The sequence below is a fragment of the Pleuronectes platessa genome, chromosome 7, assembly GCF_947347685.1.
Source record: "Pleuronectes platessa chromosome 7, fPlePla1.1, whole genome shotgun sequence".
Lineage (NCBI taxonomy): Eukaryota > Metazoa > Chordata > Actinopteri > Pleuronectiformes > Pleuronectidae > Pleuronectes > Pleuronectes platessa.
Window position 1 is genome coordinate 21,574,607 of NC_070632.1, and position 16,775 is coordinate 21,591,381.

The 16,775-nt window shown below is 40.7% G+C and overlaps 2 protein-coding genes across 2 annotated transcripts; one reads left to right on the forward strand and one right to left on the reverse strand.

The window, feature by feature from the left end:
- Positions 1-308: 308 nt before the first annotated feature.
- mpi (mannose phosphate isomerase) lies at positions 309-10,923 on the forward strand. Its single transcript, XM_053426217.1, has 8 exons — positions 309-438; positions 1,805-1,932; positions 3,379-3,579; positions 4,335-4,476; positions 4,626-4,805; positions 5,340-5,513; positions 6,268-6,476; positions 7,814-10,923. Exons 1-8 carry the CDS (start codon positions 423-425, stop codon positions 8,030-8,032), a joined length of 1,269 nt encoding a protein of 422 aa, XP_053282192.1. The 5' UTR covers positions 309-422; the 3' UTR covers positions 8,033-10,923.
- A 2,327-nt stretch (positions 10,924-13,250) lies between these two features.
- LOC128444894 (uncharacterized) lies at positions 13,251-16,268 on the reverse strand. The gene is made up of 2 exons (XM_053427580.1): positions 16,059-16,268; positions 13,251-14,453 (listed from the first exon to the last, which is right to left on the reverse strand). Exons 1-2 carry the CDS (start codon positions 16,108-16,110, stop codon positions 13,774-13,776), a joined length of 732 nt encoding a protein of 243 aa, XP_053283555.1. The 5' UTR covers positions 16,111-16,268; the 3' UTR covers positions 13,251-13,773.
- Positions 16,269-16,775: the final 507 nt, after the last annotated feature.

The window sequence follows — 16,775 nt, forward strand, 5'->3', positions numbered from 1 at the left end:
TAAACAAATATACAAATAGAAACACATCAATTTGTTTAAATAGAAATAAAGACAAAAAAATTCAAAACAGAGATTAATAAATAAATAAAGGTTAACATGTCAAATACAGATAACTTTTAATTGTAGATGTAAACAATCAAACAAATAAGAAACATGGCGTAAACATTGAATGGGTATAATTTACTAGAGATAAACAAATTAAAAAATATAAATATAATTGAGATGAAAATGAAAGATAAAAAAAATTATCGAATTGGTATAGGGTACTAAATAAGGTGTCCCAATAAGTCAGCCAAATATATTTGTCCCAAAAAAGTAAAATAACTATATGTATTTAGTTTTTGTTTTACGTCAGTCTTATTTGGTCGGAAAACCGGGAGGGCCGTGACGTCACCGGCCGACTGACAGCCGACGTTGCAGTAATGGAGGAAGTGAGAGGTGAGTGAGATTTTCTCCTTCACGCACACTTTAGTTCGCGTGTTTAATCCACGAACGCGCAGTTAGCCGCTGCTGCACAGGTCCGCACACACCGCACGGTACCGGAGGAAGCTTTGTAACCTGGTGTGAGTGAACTAACAGCTCGGTGTCAGCCAGCGTCCGCATCCTCAGCCCAGCCCAGCCCAGCTCAGCTCTGCCGGCTGATCGCGGGATAACACGACGCAGATACACAGTGTGAGGGAGGCAGCTGCTGTACACGGAGCCCAGAGCCGTGTCACCACATTGACGAACTATCTGCCGCTAGGCGAGCCTTTCTGTGCACAGCCGATTCAAACAAGCGAACACACTCGAACACAAAGCTGCTTAGTGGTTCAGTCAGCTGACATTGCAATGCAGTGCATCACTGATGGAATCTGTGTACTTACTGATTTTATAACCAGGATATACATTTACACACACTGCGTCTGTCTGTGTAAATGAGCCACACCTCACTGGACTAACCTGTTATTACACTGTGCACGAGCAGAGATACATGTTCTTTGTGTTTTTCTCTCATTTGCAGTTGGGTCTTATTTAGGAGTTTGGCTGTTTTTCAAATGCTATCCATTGTAACACCCTAACATTTTGCAAGGATAATGGAAACCCTTGGATTCAGTTTTTGTCATCAAATAGTATATATGTATTTATAAAGTGTGATAGACATGATTGTCAGGAACCTGTATGAAACAGATACATAACAAGGCAGGCGTCAGTTTCGAAGGACCAAGCAAGTTGTTTGGCTTGACAGCAGACTATCATTCAAAATTCATATTCAACATCTGACCCAAACATTTTAAATCAAATTCAGATTCTTGGACAAAATTAAAGGATGTTTGTCTTCTTTCGACCGTAAACCTATTGTACAGTCCACCTTCATGTCCGTCCTGCACTGCAGAGATATTCTGTGTTGTTGTGCTGCCCCATCAGCACTTCAGCAGTGGGACTAAAGAGCGTTGGGATTTTCTAGTTGTACGGGAGACCCTGGAATATACTGGATTTGGGCTAAATGTTGTTTTCTTGAATAAACTGCAGTTTTTCTTCTTATTCAATTATAAAATATGTGAATACAATAGAGACATCTGCCTTTATAGTTACCTTGTTCAATTTGACATCTACATGTTTTTATCCAGTTTTATCAACCAGTTATGAGCAACCTTAATATAATCAATTTAAAATCCCATATGACAAGAAAACCATCAAATGTCCACATTTGTGAGGCTATAACCAGCAAAGCTTTCGACATTTATAGTTACTAAAAATTACAAATAAGATTGATGATTGAGATAGTTGCAAGTTAACTGTGTCCTAACAGTTGTTCCCTACACAGTGTTTCCCCTGACCTGTGCCGTGCAAAATTATGCATGGGGGAAAAACGGGCTGGACAGCGAAGTGGCCAAACTGGTGAGTGGCGGAGATCCACTCGCCGTGATAGAGGATGGCAAGCCCTATGCAGAGGTAAGGTACCAGTTCATTCAGAAAGTATATCAAAGCACGTACATCAAAACTTGAAAACACATAAATCAGTTCATATCAAAAGACTGGTTCTTGAGTAAGACACATCACCATGATAATCATAAACACGGATGTACATTATTGTATCAAGTGCATATAAGACGTGGTTTAATGATTGTCACTGTAACTGGACAAATATATACAAAGTAAAATTTGGACAAATAATACTGGAGGTAGAATGAGTTAAAAATTATATGATCAGTAGCTTTCATTTTATTGCAACAGCAGCTGTAGAGCAGTTACAAAACAGAAGAACACACTTTTCTCTGAGAGGATCTTAAAGATTTGGACATTTGGCTCCAGTGTTCCCACTTGACATCAGAACAAAGATTCATCATTCCTCCCAAATGCGACAGACGAGATGAGCAGTATGAAACTAGTTTAATTGTCCGGGTTTTAAATGTGCTGGTGTTGCTCTGTATCTTAGCTGAGTGGCTCGTTCACATGCCTGTCGTATGTCTTTTCTTTATTTAGCCACACGAGCTCTGCATGGTTGGTCATGAAGGTCATTAGTTCAGGTTAATGGCAGTGCTGACATTTGTACACACTGCAAGCCCCAGTAAAGTCACATGCTGGTCCCATTGGCTTTCATGGTCATCTGCAGGGATAGTATGGATGTCTGCACCACAGTAGCAGAAATATATAAATACAATAGTTAAAGATTTAACGTGTGTAATTTCAATAATCTCTTTCATATATTCAATTAATATTTGTAGAGCGCAAAATCACAACATACATTATGTCACGGCACTTGAAACTTCCAACAGAACCAGATTCAGTTTGAGCGGCCACCTGCCTCGACCAGTTGGGTTGAGTTGAGCACAATGGTGGAGAGAGAGGGAGAGAGAAGAGAGCCAGACCAGGAACAGCATGTATAGCCGTCGTATTTTATGCTCTGTCAGACTTGTTGCAATGAAAACAGTAAAAGTGATACTAATAGATGTAACGATGCTGGAGTCAATTCCCAGCTGTTTTGGGTGAGAGGCGGGGTAAACCCTGGACAGGTCACCAGCTCATCACTCATCAAAAAAGGATCCACCAGTCAAAGATGCATTCTGTAGCTTTTATTGACACCTAAACTTATAGCAAACATGACGATAAAAAGAAATATCAACAGTCTGACTGTGTGCTTTTTGTATGTAACTGGCTAAACTAATTAAATTTGTAAAAAATAAAGGAGAAACCACACCCCTTGTCCCCCTTACCCAGACCTATGATAAAGGCAATATCTGCTGCCTAAATAAACAATTACCAACATTGGCTAAATATTAACTTTGGCTCCTAGACATGCAGGGTGCATCTCTACTGAGTCCCTGGAAAAAGGAAGTTCAGGACTGACCCAGGACACTAACTAATACACTAACACTAGAGTAATGCTGTCTGTTTCAGCTGTGGATGGGCGCCCACCCAAAAGGCGATGCCCAGATTAAAGACAACAGGATTGCGCAGACCACACTGGGCCAGTGGATCGCCCACTTCCCTGCCTGTCTGGGCTCCAAGGTTAAGGACACCTTCCAGGGTCAGCTGCCCTTCCTCTTCAAAGTGCTCTCTGTCAACACAGCTCTGTCCATACAGGCCCACCCCAACAGAGTGAGTTCACAAACACTAACCTGCACAGTGTTCAAATACCGGGAAATTGTTTAGCTGATGACATTTTTTTTAATCCATACAACAGCTTGGTAGTTTCTATGTTTGAATAAAGATTTACACAGTATTTTCAGTTTTCCATGACATAATTAAATATACCATGTGTTTCTTTACCATGCACAATATGTAATGAGTTCATACCAACAATGTGTGCCAATTTTACAGATTAGTCTATTTACAGGTCTGGGTGGGGTACTACTGCATATGTATAAATAAAAGTTGTGGGTACAGAGGGAGCAACAACCCAAGGGTACATTAGTTGTACTTTAACAACTTTATAAAAATGCAATGCTAATCTTTAAAGACCTGTTGCCTTTAATTCGAAAAGAAGACTATGTATTGGGGTGTATTAAATTATCACATGTACTCTGCAATGTAAAATGTGTTATTAAGATTAAGTATTAAAATCAGTTGTTAAACACATTTTAAACTATCACATTTTTATAATGCTGTGTCCTAAACTGTATATTTGGAAATAAGTTGATGACAAATTAAAGCAATGCCATCCAACAGTTGCCAAGACAGTGATGTGCAGAAATCTACATGTATACTTCGAAATATTGATTTCAACAAGGTTTGAATATTTTACGATGAACTGCAGGCACAGTGATATTCTGAGCATACTGTGTGCCACATTATTTAGCACAGTTGGTTTGAGGTTGTGACCATTGACCTTTCTTTCATCATCGTTTGCTCAGGAGTTAGCAGCTCGTCTCCATGCTCAGTTTCCGGAACACTATCCAGACGACAACCACAAGCCAGAGATGGCCATTGCGCTCACCCACTTCCAGGGCCTCTGTGGCTTCAGACCAGTGGAGGAGATCCTGGGATTCCTTAAATGTGAGTCCCTAAGTTCCATAGGGTGATCATGGATTGATTTCTGTCAGGAACTGGAGGAGCAAAGGCGTACAAGATGACATACACACTAGCTAAATATTTCATAAAAGATGTATTCATACCTCGTGCATTTGTGTGTGCGCATCCATCAGGTGTCCCAGAGTTCCATGCTCTGGTGGGTAACGAGTCGGCAGTGGAGCTGCGGTGCAGCATGGGAGATGCAGTACGTACAGGCCAGGTTCTGAAGAAGTGCTTCACCAGGATGATGAACTGTGAGAAGAAGGTGTTTGTAGACCAGCTCAACATGCTGGTGAAGAGAGTCACAGAGGAGGGTGAGGACACTGAGGGAACCGGCTAATGAGCAAGAAACAAATGGAATTCTAGGGTTTAATTAGCTTAGTCAGTGCTGACTCACGATCAGCACTTACACTTCAAATGACTGCATGGAGCATTACGTTGTTACCCACTATTTTTACAAATGTGCATATGTGCCTCCTGTTTTACTCAAAGATAACCTCAGTTGGAGTAGCTACAGTAGAGCAGACATTGAAATGTAAAAAAAGCCTTAAGATAGAGCATTTTGGTTGAACTGAATTATTTTCTCTGTACACGTCTGTGGAACATGTATAATGGAATTTAGGATATGCTTTGAATGTGTGCTACATACTACATACTATGCAACATACAGCATAGAATTGTATTTGCACCAAAAAATGTGACAATCTTGAGAGCAATCCACTGAACATTTTATAATTAAAAAAATGGGGCTTTAAAACACATTTAGAAAAGAGCCCCTGTCAGTTATTCAGCACCTTTTGACATGTTTTACTGACACAGTCCCGCTGGTGGATGTTTGACACATGCAGGTGCAGCAGGGAAGGATACGTCGGGCAGCAACGGTGACCTGCTGCTCCGTCTCCATTCCCAGTATCCTGGAGACATTGGCTGCTTTTCCATCTACTTCCTCAACCATATGTCGCTGGATCCTGGTCAGGCCATGTTCCTGGGAGCCAATGAGCCTCATGCTTATCTTTACGGAGGTAAGCAGGTGCCATTTCTTTACGTTCAAAGTGAGATTTAGCTTACTAGATTCTATCTAAACCAGATTAGAATGAGTACAGAGGTAGAATGTGGCTGTTGACACTCTGCAGTGCTTCTGTATGACAGGAAAGCTGCAGGTGAAGCCTCAAAGGATAGGACTGATAATATTTTAGAATTTGTCTTGTTATCAGCCAACCCGTTGAAAGCCAAAAGCCAGCAATGAATTAGAATCACACTCAGTATAACACATACCTCCGCCAAGGCCCAACAATCCCCTTTAATTCAATCAAGCTGCACCAAATTTCACACACTCATAGATTTAGTTCACTTAATATGCTGTATAAGAACAGACAATACAGCGTATCAATAAAATCCAGACATTGAAATTTAATTAGATTTAAATAAATAAAATAATTATTTAAAAAACTGTAACGCCAATTCTTGAGGGAGTAACCAAGCTTAGATGAGGTCACATCATGGATTTCCAAAGCATAAAGCATAAAATCCTTTTCATTTATATAAAGTATCAACAGGAAACATGATATTTTGGTGTAAGTCTCTCAGAGACACAAACTCAGAGCTAGGTCTGAAACTATAAAAGTAGGTGAGCTTAGCGGAGGAGAGGAAATAGCTCCTGGAAGTCATTTAACATCCCTGGCGGACTGTTTCCAAGACTGATCTGATCATACGAAGGAAAGTTCAGTCTGCTTAATTAAAGCTCTTTCATTTCTATCTATTAATCTGTCCATCTAGACTGTATCGAGTGTATGGCCTGCTCAGACAACACTGTGAGAGCCGGTCTCACACCGAAATACATCGACGTCAACACGCTGTGTGAAATGCTGAACTACAGCCCTGCCCCCGCCAGCGCCAAAATCTTCCCTTGTGTCCAGGACGCCTCAGATCCCTGTGTGTCACTGTATGACCCCCCAGTGCCAGACTTCACCGTCATGAGGATACAGGTAGGAGTGTCCAGTCGATTAGATGCTTACGCTGTGGTAGGTTCATTCCAAAATAAAAAGTGTCTTTTTAAATTTAATACAAAATCAATGTCATATTTTAGGCCTAAAAAAATCTTTAATAAGTGAAAATAGTATGTACTAGGTCTTGAATACATTTAAGTCCTAATTGTGTTAATGGTGACATGCATATGTTGAAATGTCTCTGTTTGCAGTACAAGCGTTTGTAGTTCTTTCTCAATGATAAAGACACAAGCACACTGTAAAAGACAACAGACTACAGACAAGACCAACATGGAATTGATAACTACATTGATAACTCTTGACTGTGGGAAAGATGATGGACACCCACCATCTCTGCCTGTAGTTAGCAAGATAACGGTCATTCTCTACTCGGCTGCGTCACCTTGTCCTCAATTATGAGGAAGTGCAACTACTTCTGAGACCGACATTCCTTTATATCTATTGTATTTCACATAGGTCTGAACTGTCATTCATTATGGTCTTAATAAGGTCTTAAGATGTCATAAATGTAACTTGTTGAAAAGTTATTGTTGAAAAAAACGTGTAGTGGATGAAATAATAATTAATATAATGGTCACATTTCAGATATAGAAAATTAAACGCTTGATGATAAAGAGAGAGGAAAAAAGACAGTCTTTGTACAATTGTATAGATAGGTAAACCATCCTACTTCATTTGTTAATAAAAAAAAGTGTCAACAAGTCATATTGACAGCAGTTACAAAGTTGGTTTGATCACCAAGACAAAATTTTAATACAGGTCTACAAGTCTGTCATGAGTGTGTGAGTCACCATGTTCAGAATAAGACCCTGAAACTGAAGCAGCTAAATGAACCATATTTATTTGAGCTATTTCATGTCTCAACACTTTTTGTACAACACACAGTCAGTGACTGTTCTAGTAAACAGTGTCACCAAGCCAGCCCTCATAATACTTTCAATTGTTCAACATGCATTGAATGCAGCAAACAACAGTACTTGTTGCACCTGCAGTTTTCCTGCTAGGACGTCATAATGCTAGCCATGGAAACAACTTGATTTTGAAGGCCTCAAAGGTTTAGACCCACCCACAAGTGCACAGGCAAGGTGGTTTAATAGCCTCAGAAGATTTCACACCTAAAACAATCACCCATTAACTTTAATGTAACTTTATATAAAACATTCTCACAATTGTGCTCATGAGAACATTTTAAAAGTTATCTACTACTCACACAAGGTAACACAGAAGGATGTGTATAATCAACGATTACTTAAATTTTTCGTGATATCTTTCATATACAGATATGCTCAGCTTGTTCTGACCCATCCTTCCTCCAGGTCCCAGCCTCAGTGAAGCAGTACACTTTAGCCCCAGTCGACAGTGCCAGCATCGTCCTGGTCATCGAAGGCGACGCCACGGCAACCTCAACTGCTGCTCTCTCTGATGTCCCACTGAGGCGGGGCACCGTCCTGTTTGTCTCAGCCAATGAGAGTGTGTCCCTGCACATCACGTCCCCGTCAGGGATGAACATGTTTCGGGCCTGCTGCCTCCTGTAGTTGTGAGTGTGTGTCTGTGTGTAAAACCTCATACTACCTGTGCTCAAGGGTGCTGGACAAAGGACATACTTAGAAATAAAGTAAAATATACTCACTTTTCAGTTTATTAGGTACACCTAGCCAATTGGACCTGATGCAGTCCAATACAAAACTGCAATAGAGCGTACCTTATGAAGTTCATAGTGTTCAGTTTGTGTTATGTTCATTGCTGTTTGTGTCTTTTAACAGGACCATTTTCTTTTCTTTTAACTGAGCCACTTTTCAGTAAAATGTCCGTCCAGCACACAGAAATATTTCTCTTATTGACCCTTTTTTATGAAACAGCTGGACAAAATAATAGACACATCTCTGTGTCACACAAAACTGCAGCCTCCAAAATGAGTCTAAGTTTATTTCTAAAACAAAAACTGACTCTAAGTCTGCATAAGTTCTAACTAGGTTTACCTAATAAACTGAAAACTGAACCTGATATTTTATGAGGACGTTCAAGTGATTAAAGTTCTTGACCTTGAAATCAGCAGTTGAGAAAACAATCTTAGCTGAAGTCCATTTAGTTACTGTGCTCAGAAAAAATCTTTTCTACATCTCCATTCAATAAGGGAAACACGACCTGCTGATGAAGGTCCATCTCTACAACTAATAAACTAACCTTTTGTTGAGGTATCTTTTTTATTGGGAACAGTTCAGTGTTCCTGACTGTTTCCCTTTTTATTCTAAGCACAGCTCCTGCTGTACATTCTTATAATTTTCAGTCAGAGATGACAGTCACTAACAGCAACCTATTTAAAGACCAGGGTAGGGGACAGAGTCCTGCTCGGGTCCATTATTACAAACCCGCCCACGCCCACAAAGCTCTGAACCAGACTCGACCTGTTACCCGCAATTATCACCAAGTCAAATCAAGACCTGCGACATGACCCTGCTACATATACATCCCCTCACATTAAAGGGGTTGTGGCCTCTTATTCCTCCCGTTGAGTTGTGGCTTTAAAAGTTGTGGCTCTTTTTACTAGCAAAAATTCAACTGTGAACGTATTCACCACCAGCCATTTCTGTCTTTGATGTGATTCATCTTCATTTACGACTTCCCTGTGGGCAGTGACAGTTTTTTCATGGAAGTGAAGGTGTACACAACAAAACAACTCATTGTAGCTGACTAGCTGATTTATCCGTTAAAAAAATATCTGCACAATCGTTTAGATGTTTGATTTCTCATTCTCATCTGATTTCTCTTTAAAGCCCTGCCTGTGAATTTATATGGAAATATTTTTTGGCGTTACTCAGCCCCTCCGCAGTTTACCCGTCGGCTGCCCGACCCGGTGCAGGACTCTAGTAGGGGATACGTTCATGCTGGTGCAGTACACCACCACTCACTGCTTGTACGACTATGTCACCACACCGCTGACGACTAAGAATGTCTTCCCAGGATCACCGGTGCATTAATCTGCTTTATCATTTAAACTTGAACAAGTAGATAATATACATTCTTATATCAACAGTTGAGGAGATATAGTGTAATACAACTAAGATGCCTGTGCATGTTTAATTTAGGAACTTATTTTTCTGTGACAGTGGTACAAACCACACCAGTCACACTGATGTTGACCCTGTGGAGTATTAAAGCTTTTAACAGTTATCAGCGCATGTTAATGGTCTGGAAACTTCTAATCCAAGTAGTAAACAATCCTAAAGTAAATATAAAATAAAAACCAGGACGGGCCTCTAGCTACAACTGTCACATTAAGCATGACTACATGGGAACCAGGAATGCATCTTCTATATGACTAAAAATGCCGACTGCTGCTTGTTACGTACCTGAAAAAATTTGGTCCAAGCCCGCCCTCACATCCTCATCTTGTAAATTTGCACGATTAAATTCTGCATTTAGTTTTTCTATTGTAGGAACAAACATGTCTGTATTTGAAGCGACATTTTTTTGACTTTGTATGTTTTGTTGTTTGTACTGATCTGTCAATGACGCATTACATAGCGAGAAAATATCCCTGAGCTGGCTGTATTATAAGGTTTTACCTGTACATTATGAAGGTAGTCATGAGGTAGTTATTTATCTTTACTATACACTTTACATGTCGGTACATTGTTTTATCTGTCAACATGGTGCAAACCTCCATGCGAGGGTCGATTTGAATTCAATCAATCATGAGGTCATGGGTTTTCTTGTAACATTTTTTATAATTCATCTTGAATCCAATATTTGAGAATGAAGCCTGCTGACCTAGCAGTAAATAAAAACTCTACTTTATAGATTGACCCAAATGAATCACCAGCGTATTGAGCTGAACTCCACTGAAGCCTTTACCGACTTCCTGACCATGTCAGTAATGTGGGTTGATCTCCAAGCTTATCCCCAATGCACTAACCCTTTAGTTATTTGTTTGTGCTCATACTGTTGAAAGAAAATGGAAAAATATTAGAGACTAGAAAGATGTTAACAACAGTGCAAATTAAAGAAATGTTATTCAGCCTTCAATATCTTTAACAACTAAAACAAACTATTTGCTAACTTTTATAATTGTTTTGAAGGTGTCACTGTTTAAAAAAAGGGATTTTGAGTTTTAGCCTTTTATCTAGCACATCTTTCCTACTGATGTTATTTCAAGTCATCTTTATAGTTTTAATAATGTACTTGTCAGATTTTTTGTTTATTTTCTACATTTTTTCTTTTAACTCATGTCCTTCATATGCACACAATTCTGAAGGCCACAGTGGTTTATTTTAATTATTCTATTCATCTATTGTTAGACGATTGCTGGATTATTTCTCTAGTGAGGGCATGGTGAAGCATTGTTGAATATGGTGATGCTGTAGCATGGGACTGCAGAGAACATGTATGCAACAGTGGTTTAATAAAAACTTGTTCTGTTCCTTAACTGTCTAAACTACTTGTTCTGTTCTGTCTGTAATGTTTCATTGTTTAAACCTTTAAGGGTCAACAAATGCTGTAAAATTGTATTTTGAAATCAATGCAAGATCTAGATTTTGGGAGGGGCAAAGTTAGTCCTTAGTCCTATTAACTCTGAACTAGCTTGAGATTTGAGATAACGTGGGGTAGTATAAAACCTATTTGAGTTTTGGGATTGTCTGACTGGGACAATAATTCTGGAATTCAAATAGTTCCAGGCCACACTTCACGCAAAGGACCAGGGGTCTGATTTATAGAACTCAGGATACGGCGTACGCAAAAGAAAATTCTGATTTATAAAACCATGTGCACGCACACCTAAATGCAATGTTCACTTTATACATCACAGTCAACCTGGAAACGTTTGTACTTGGATCTGCCTCATACTCAAACCACATGCCCACTTTCAACCATAAATGGTCAATGCCTAGCACCTCATGAATATTAAATTATGCTGCTAACCAATGGGTTTCCACGGTGAGTAATGACAGGGTCACGGCATTAAGCGATGAGAAGAGGAAGCAAAACTTTCTGACAATGACATTGAGGTGTTTGTTAGTGAGGTGGAGGTGAAGAGCGATTTTGTCACTACTTTAGCAGTGATGTCACTAATAAGGAAAATACACTGATGCACTGCCGCTGCTGCTGTGGATAAAACAGAGTGAGAGTGAGGACAATAGAAAGTACGGAGCCCGAAATAAAAAAGATCCAATTCAAAGGGGGTCTGAGACACTGTCAGAATGTCAGGGGGCTTGTTGTATCTCATGTTCATTCAAATCAAAGACACCTGTGATGTCCCTCATCTATAGAATTTAACAGAATTATTATTATTATATGATTGTGTTTGTACTGGGATGATTCGGTTCCGTCGGGGGATCTGTGTGATGCTGGACTCACTTCAGCACAAACTTAAAGATGTTACTTTACTTGAACAATATTTACCATTTTTATAATATTTTCCTCATTAAAATATTTAGGATAGTTACATGTGTCCAAAGGGGGGAATGAGGTGAGGGGTTTGTTTTGAGGAGGAAGAAGTAGGTGAGGGAGAGGTGGGAGTGGGAGGCAGGGGAAAGGAGGGGAGGAGTGGGTGAGTATAAGGGTGAAGGACAAAGTACTATCTACTCATCCCTCTCCTCTTTGTGCAATGATTTGTCTGCTGGTTCAGGAGTTTTTCTACTTTCTACACCTTCCCTGTCACCAGCTCCTGCTCCTCTCTCCTCCACATCCTCTCAACACCCTCCAGGTCGTTCTCTGTCTCACTCACCTGAGAGGCGGTGGACTAGTGGCAGAATAATTGGACTATTGGGCAGAAAGTTACAGACTTCGGACTGGAAGATTACTGGTTCGATTCCTTGCGGTGACAATACAACATGCCTGCCAGGACAACACCCAGATCTGTTCCAAAGTCCAAAGAGCACTCTCCCTACCCCCACTGTCTAAGTGCCCCTGAGCAAGCCTTACTCCCCCAACATCTGCTCCCCGGGCGCAGTGCATGACTGCTCTGTTTGTCCTGTGATGTTCACCAGATGGGACAAAAGCAGAAGACAAATACTACTCTGCCCGTCGTGTGATTGTGCATGTGTTTGGGATCAATAAATGTATCTTATCTTATCTCTTCAAAGAAGGCCAGGTATGATTTGGTGGAAGCTTGTCTCTCCTTTGTTTCAGTCTTTATCAGCTCGTACTTATGTCTCACTACTTCCTCGAGCTTCGTCCGTTCTTCTCATTTGGTGAACTTGTTCTTTTAGAGACCTGTTGTCTCTGTTGACGGCCTCCACCTTTCTGCAGCTCAGTCCCTCAGTTGGAGTCGTCTCCTGCTTCGACTTCTACTCCAGTGTTTCTGCCCGACTCTTTTTCAGCTCCTTTTATTTGGCAGCCAGGCAGTCGATGTAGGCGTTGGCAAGAGTGCTCCTTTTCTCAGTTTCACTCATGATGAGCTGGTTCTTGTTTGTTAGCTCATACTCCTGCCTCCTCTTTAGAGAGACACAGTTACAGAGAGAGACACACAGAGATAGAGGGACAGAGAGACACAGAGAGACACAATGGATTCATATTTAAACACGCGGTCTCCCCAGCGGAATCACCTGAACACTCTGGAGGATTTGTTGCTGTTGTGAACGCACTCATCTGACCAGAGAATCTCCTGCTACTTCCTTGAGTGAGAGGCAAACTCTGGGGAAAGTCCTGACCCAATTCTTTGGAGCTCCTCTTCTCTAAATATCCAATTTCTGTTAAATCAAGTACTTATAAGCAAACTCTACAATTTAGGATATATACATTTATTAACAAATTCATTTACCTCCGATCAAATTGTTCATCAAAACTCCTTTAAACATAATAAGTACAATTTTTTTTCCACAAATGAAATCATGTACAGGATGTTACGCAAATTATGTGAATGTTTTTGGAATAAATACATAGGATGTTCATCTGATTCTAAAGATAAACTCTAATAAAAAGGGTCTCATTGAACTAAACTCATAGAACCGTTAGTTACTAAAGGTTCTATGAGGCCCAGTTGCGAGTGTTGAAAGGAGAAGTACTGTGTGATCACCTTTCAAAAGCTTTGACAAACTGTTGCTGGACTTTTCTTGTTTTCCTTGTTGCCACAATAAAGAAGATGAGCATGTTTGATGATAGCATTACTGACCCTTCATGTTCCACCAGCAACCTGTAAGGAAACATGAGCCTCTTGTTATGATGCAGTGAGTTGTATTAGTTCTACTGTGGGACACAATGTAAACTGTACACTCTGGTAGGAGCTGCCAGTCTTTTGGCCTCATCGGTTTTTCAAAAGTCATTGATGTAAAATATCTTATAATCCATTAACTTCTTCATTATTGTCCTCTGCTTTGCTCTCTGTGACCTTCACAGCCTGTCTTAAGTGCTCCCACAGGGGGCGCTGTACTGGCATCTGGCCGGAAACTTTAGCTTTGGCAGCTTTCACACCTGCTTTGCGTGCCATGGTCTCCAGAGTAAACATGTGCCTACAAACCAACTCTGGTGGGGGCTGAAGCACACTGTAGAGAGCCTGCAATGCCCGCACGTCCTCCAAAGCATCATGGGCCTTGTAGGTCACACCCAGCAGCTCCTTCACCAGACTCTCCTGTCGAAAGCTCTTGAGGCAGCGGTCCCTCAGCACCTCACGGGCCAGTGGAAGAGTGTCCACGCAGCCCGAGATCGATGAGTTGAATCCTGCTCTGAGGTCCAGTTCGTCAAGAGCTCGAGACAGCACGCGGCAGTCGAAGCGCCGGATGTTGTGGCCGATGACGAGCGGGCGTCCGAGCATTCGGAGGAAAGCCATGAAGGAGACCAGGACCTCCCGCAGGGAGTTGGTGAGGACGAGCTGGCGATGGAGATACAGCCTCTGTCTGCGAACCCTGAAGCCAGTGACTCTGGCTGCTCCCCGCTCCATCCGACAGCGAGGGAGGACGTAGAGGTTGAGCGAGTGTCCTCCACTCACTGCCGCTAGCTGGACGATGTCACAAGTCTGACCTGGTGAAATAAAAACAAGCTTCAGAGGATTTGTTTAGTCTAAAGTTTAGAGTGTTAAAGCAGCCGATTATAAAATCCCAATACGATTGTAGGCTGTTATGTAAGAAAGGAGTTGACAACAGGAAGTTATTAATGGGGCATTGGAAGATAAGTGCAACATCAACTTCAAATTCACACATACTATGTCACGCTGGAATAGTAACTTACCTGGAAAAAACTAGAATGTCTGTTTAGGCTAATTCAGTGAAATACACCTGAAAAAACACTTTATCACGTTTAAGACTAAATTTAAAACAAAATGCAATTTGACATTAACTGCCCTGCTCGTTGGTTTCAACCCCTGCCTACAGAAATGTACCAGACTCAGAAATGTAAAGCATAAACACAATGGCAGCCAGGTGTTTATAGTCTCTCAGTATTGTCATGGTTTTATTGTCTTCTTCGCCCGCTACTAATGACAGTTATGAGAACTGATGAATCCTCTACGATCTTAATTGAGCAAAAAATACCAGAATTTTTCTATTTCAGTCCTTCTTTCTTAGTTAGTAGGCTTATGCAAAAACCACTGAATTGATTTCCATGAACAATTTTAGGGGTGAGGCATGACCCAAGGAAGAATCCATTCACTTTTGGTGTAGATCTGGATCAGTGGCAGATCCAATTTGAGGTACAGTGTTTATTTTTCATCTTCATTGGTTTCTCTGAGGGAATAATGAATGAATATCCATTCAAAAAGAAAATCTGGCACAGTTAGGGAAGTGATATTTATGGGAATAATAAAAATCTGGATCCTGTGATTTTGATTGTGGTTTCATAAGGGGACTGTTGGGCATGTAAAGTGTCCCTAATGATTGAATTAACACATTCTGGATTCACACACAGTGTGAGAGCAACACACAGTCCCACACACAAACATTTAACAGCTAATAGGACATTTCTGAAGTAAATTTAAGACTTTTTCTAAAAATGTAAGACCTGTTTTTCTCTAGCACCTGCAGTTCAAGGACGAGGTAGAGGTGACACAGAAATAACTCAAGCCTCTGACAGTGTTGTGTGACCGGGTGGTGTGAGGTCAAAAAGTAGCTCTGGTATGACCTTCCTTTATTATTTACTCAGTGGAGACGATTAAAAAAGGGGCCTTAAAAAATTTAGCCCTCGATTTCCACAATTTGGGTCCAACATGTGAACACGCGCGCGCGCACACACACACACACACACACACACACACACACACACACACACACACACACACACACACACACACACACACACACACACACACACACACACACACACACACACACACACACACACACACACACTTTTGTGTTGATTCTGATCATTATCTCTGGAGGCGACAGCAGAACTTGTGTGCGCATAATCACGGGTTTTACCTTTCTCCCATGTTAGAGTAATTGACTATTGGTTATTAGTCCATCCAATCACAGGGGCTGCTGATTGCCATTGCCACGATGTAAACAAATATAATGATATATTATCAGACCTATATCCGTGAGTCCCAGTCAGGATGTGGTGAGGCTGGGACTGAATGTGAGACAACATGATAACTGCAGTCAGTCCCTTTACTGGTGTTAGTGGTCTTACCCAGTCCAGTCGTCTCCAGGTCAAAGAAAACCACAGACTGTGACTCCTGCATCACGCCACACTTTATAATAGCTGACTCTCACATGCTGTCCATATAAGGCAGAGGTACCGACAGCTTGTATTTAAACAGAATGTGTGTAGCTTATTTACAGCGACGTGACGCTTCGTGTGTTCCATCATGAAAACTCCCCCGCCATGTTTTAAACACCAGTGCGGCGACGGTCTAGACCGGAAATCCCAACATTTTCAAAATAAAAGATTCATCGCAACGCAAAGCAGAACCGCAATGACGTAATCATCGCTGACTATCTCATAATCATCACTTATTTGCTCATTATAATCACTTACTTTTTTTCTTTCATTGGAAGAAGTGAGCCATTCTGACTAATAAACTTGTCGAAATTAAAATTTAATTTATTGCTTAAATGTCAAATAAGTCAAAAGGATATATGCTGATATATCAATCATTATTGGAGCCAAATCTTACATATTATATATGCATTCACACGAACAGCAAGGGTATGGGTAAATCTCACATGTTGTTATTTAAACCCCCGCAGTACGCAGACATTCAAACTGAGCTTTTCTATACATTTTAATATACCCTTGCTTTTATTTTATGAACACAGCTTGAATTAAAAACACGTTGTAGTCCGACTCTTTCTGATTTATATATGTTCCTCAATGATTACAGATTTTTACTGCAATCCTTTGTTT

Coding starts and splice junctions, on each gene's coding strand:
- mpi (XM_053426217.1), top strand. Junction 3,580..4,334: donor TACAGGCCCACCCCAACAGA/GTGAGTTCACAA, acceptor TCGTTTGCTCAG/GAGTTAGCAGCTCGTCTCCA. Junction 5,514..6,267: donor TCATGCTTATCTTTACGGAG/GTAAGCAGGTGC, acceptor CTGTCCATCTAG/ACTGTATCGAGTGTATGGCC.
- LOC128444894 (XM_053427580.1), bottom strand. CDS start 16,110: ATGCAGGAGTCACAGTCTGTGGTTTTCTTTGACCTGGAGACGACTGGA. Junction 14,454..16,058: donor CCTGGAGACGACTGGACTGG/GTAAGACCACTA, acceptor TTATTTCACCAG/GTCAGACTTGTGACATCGTC.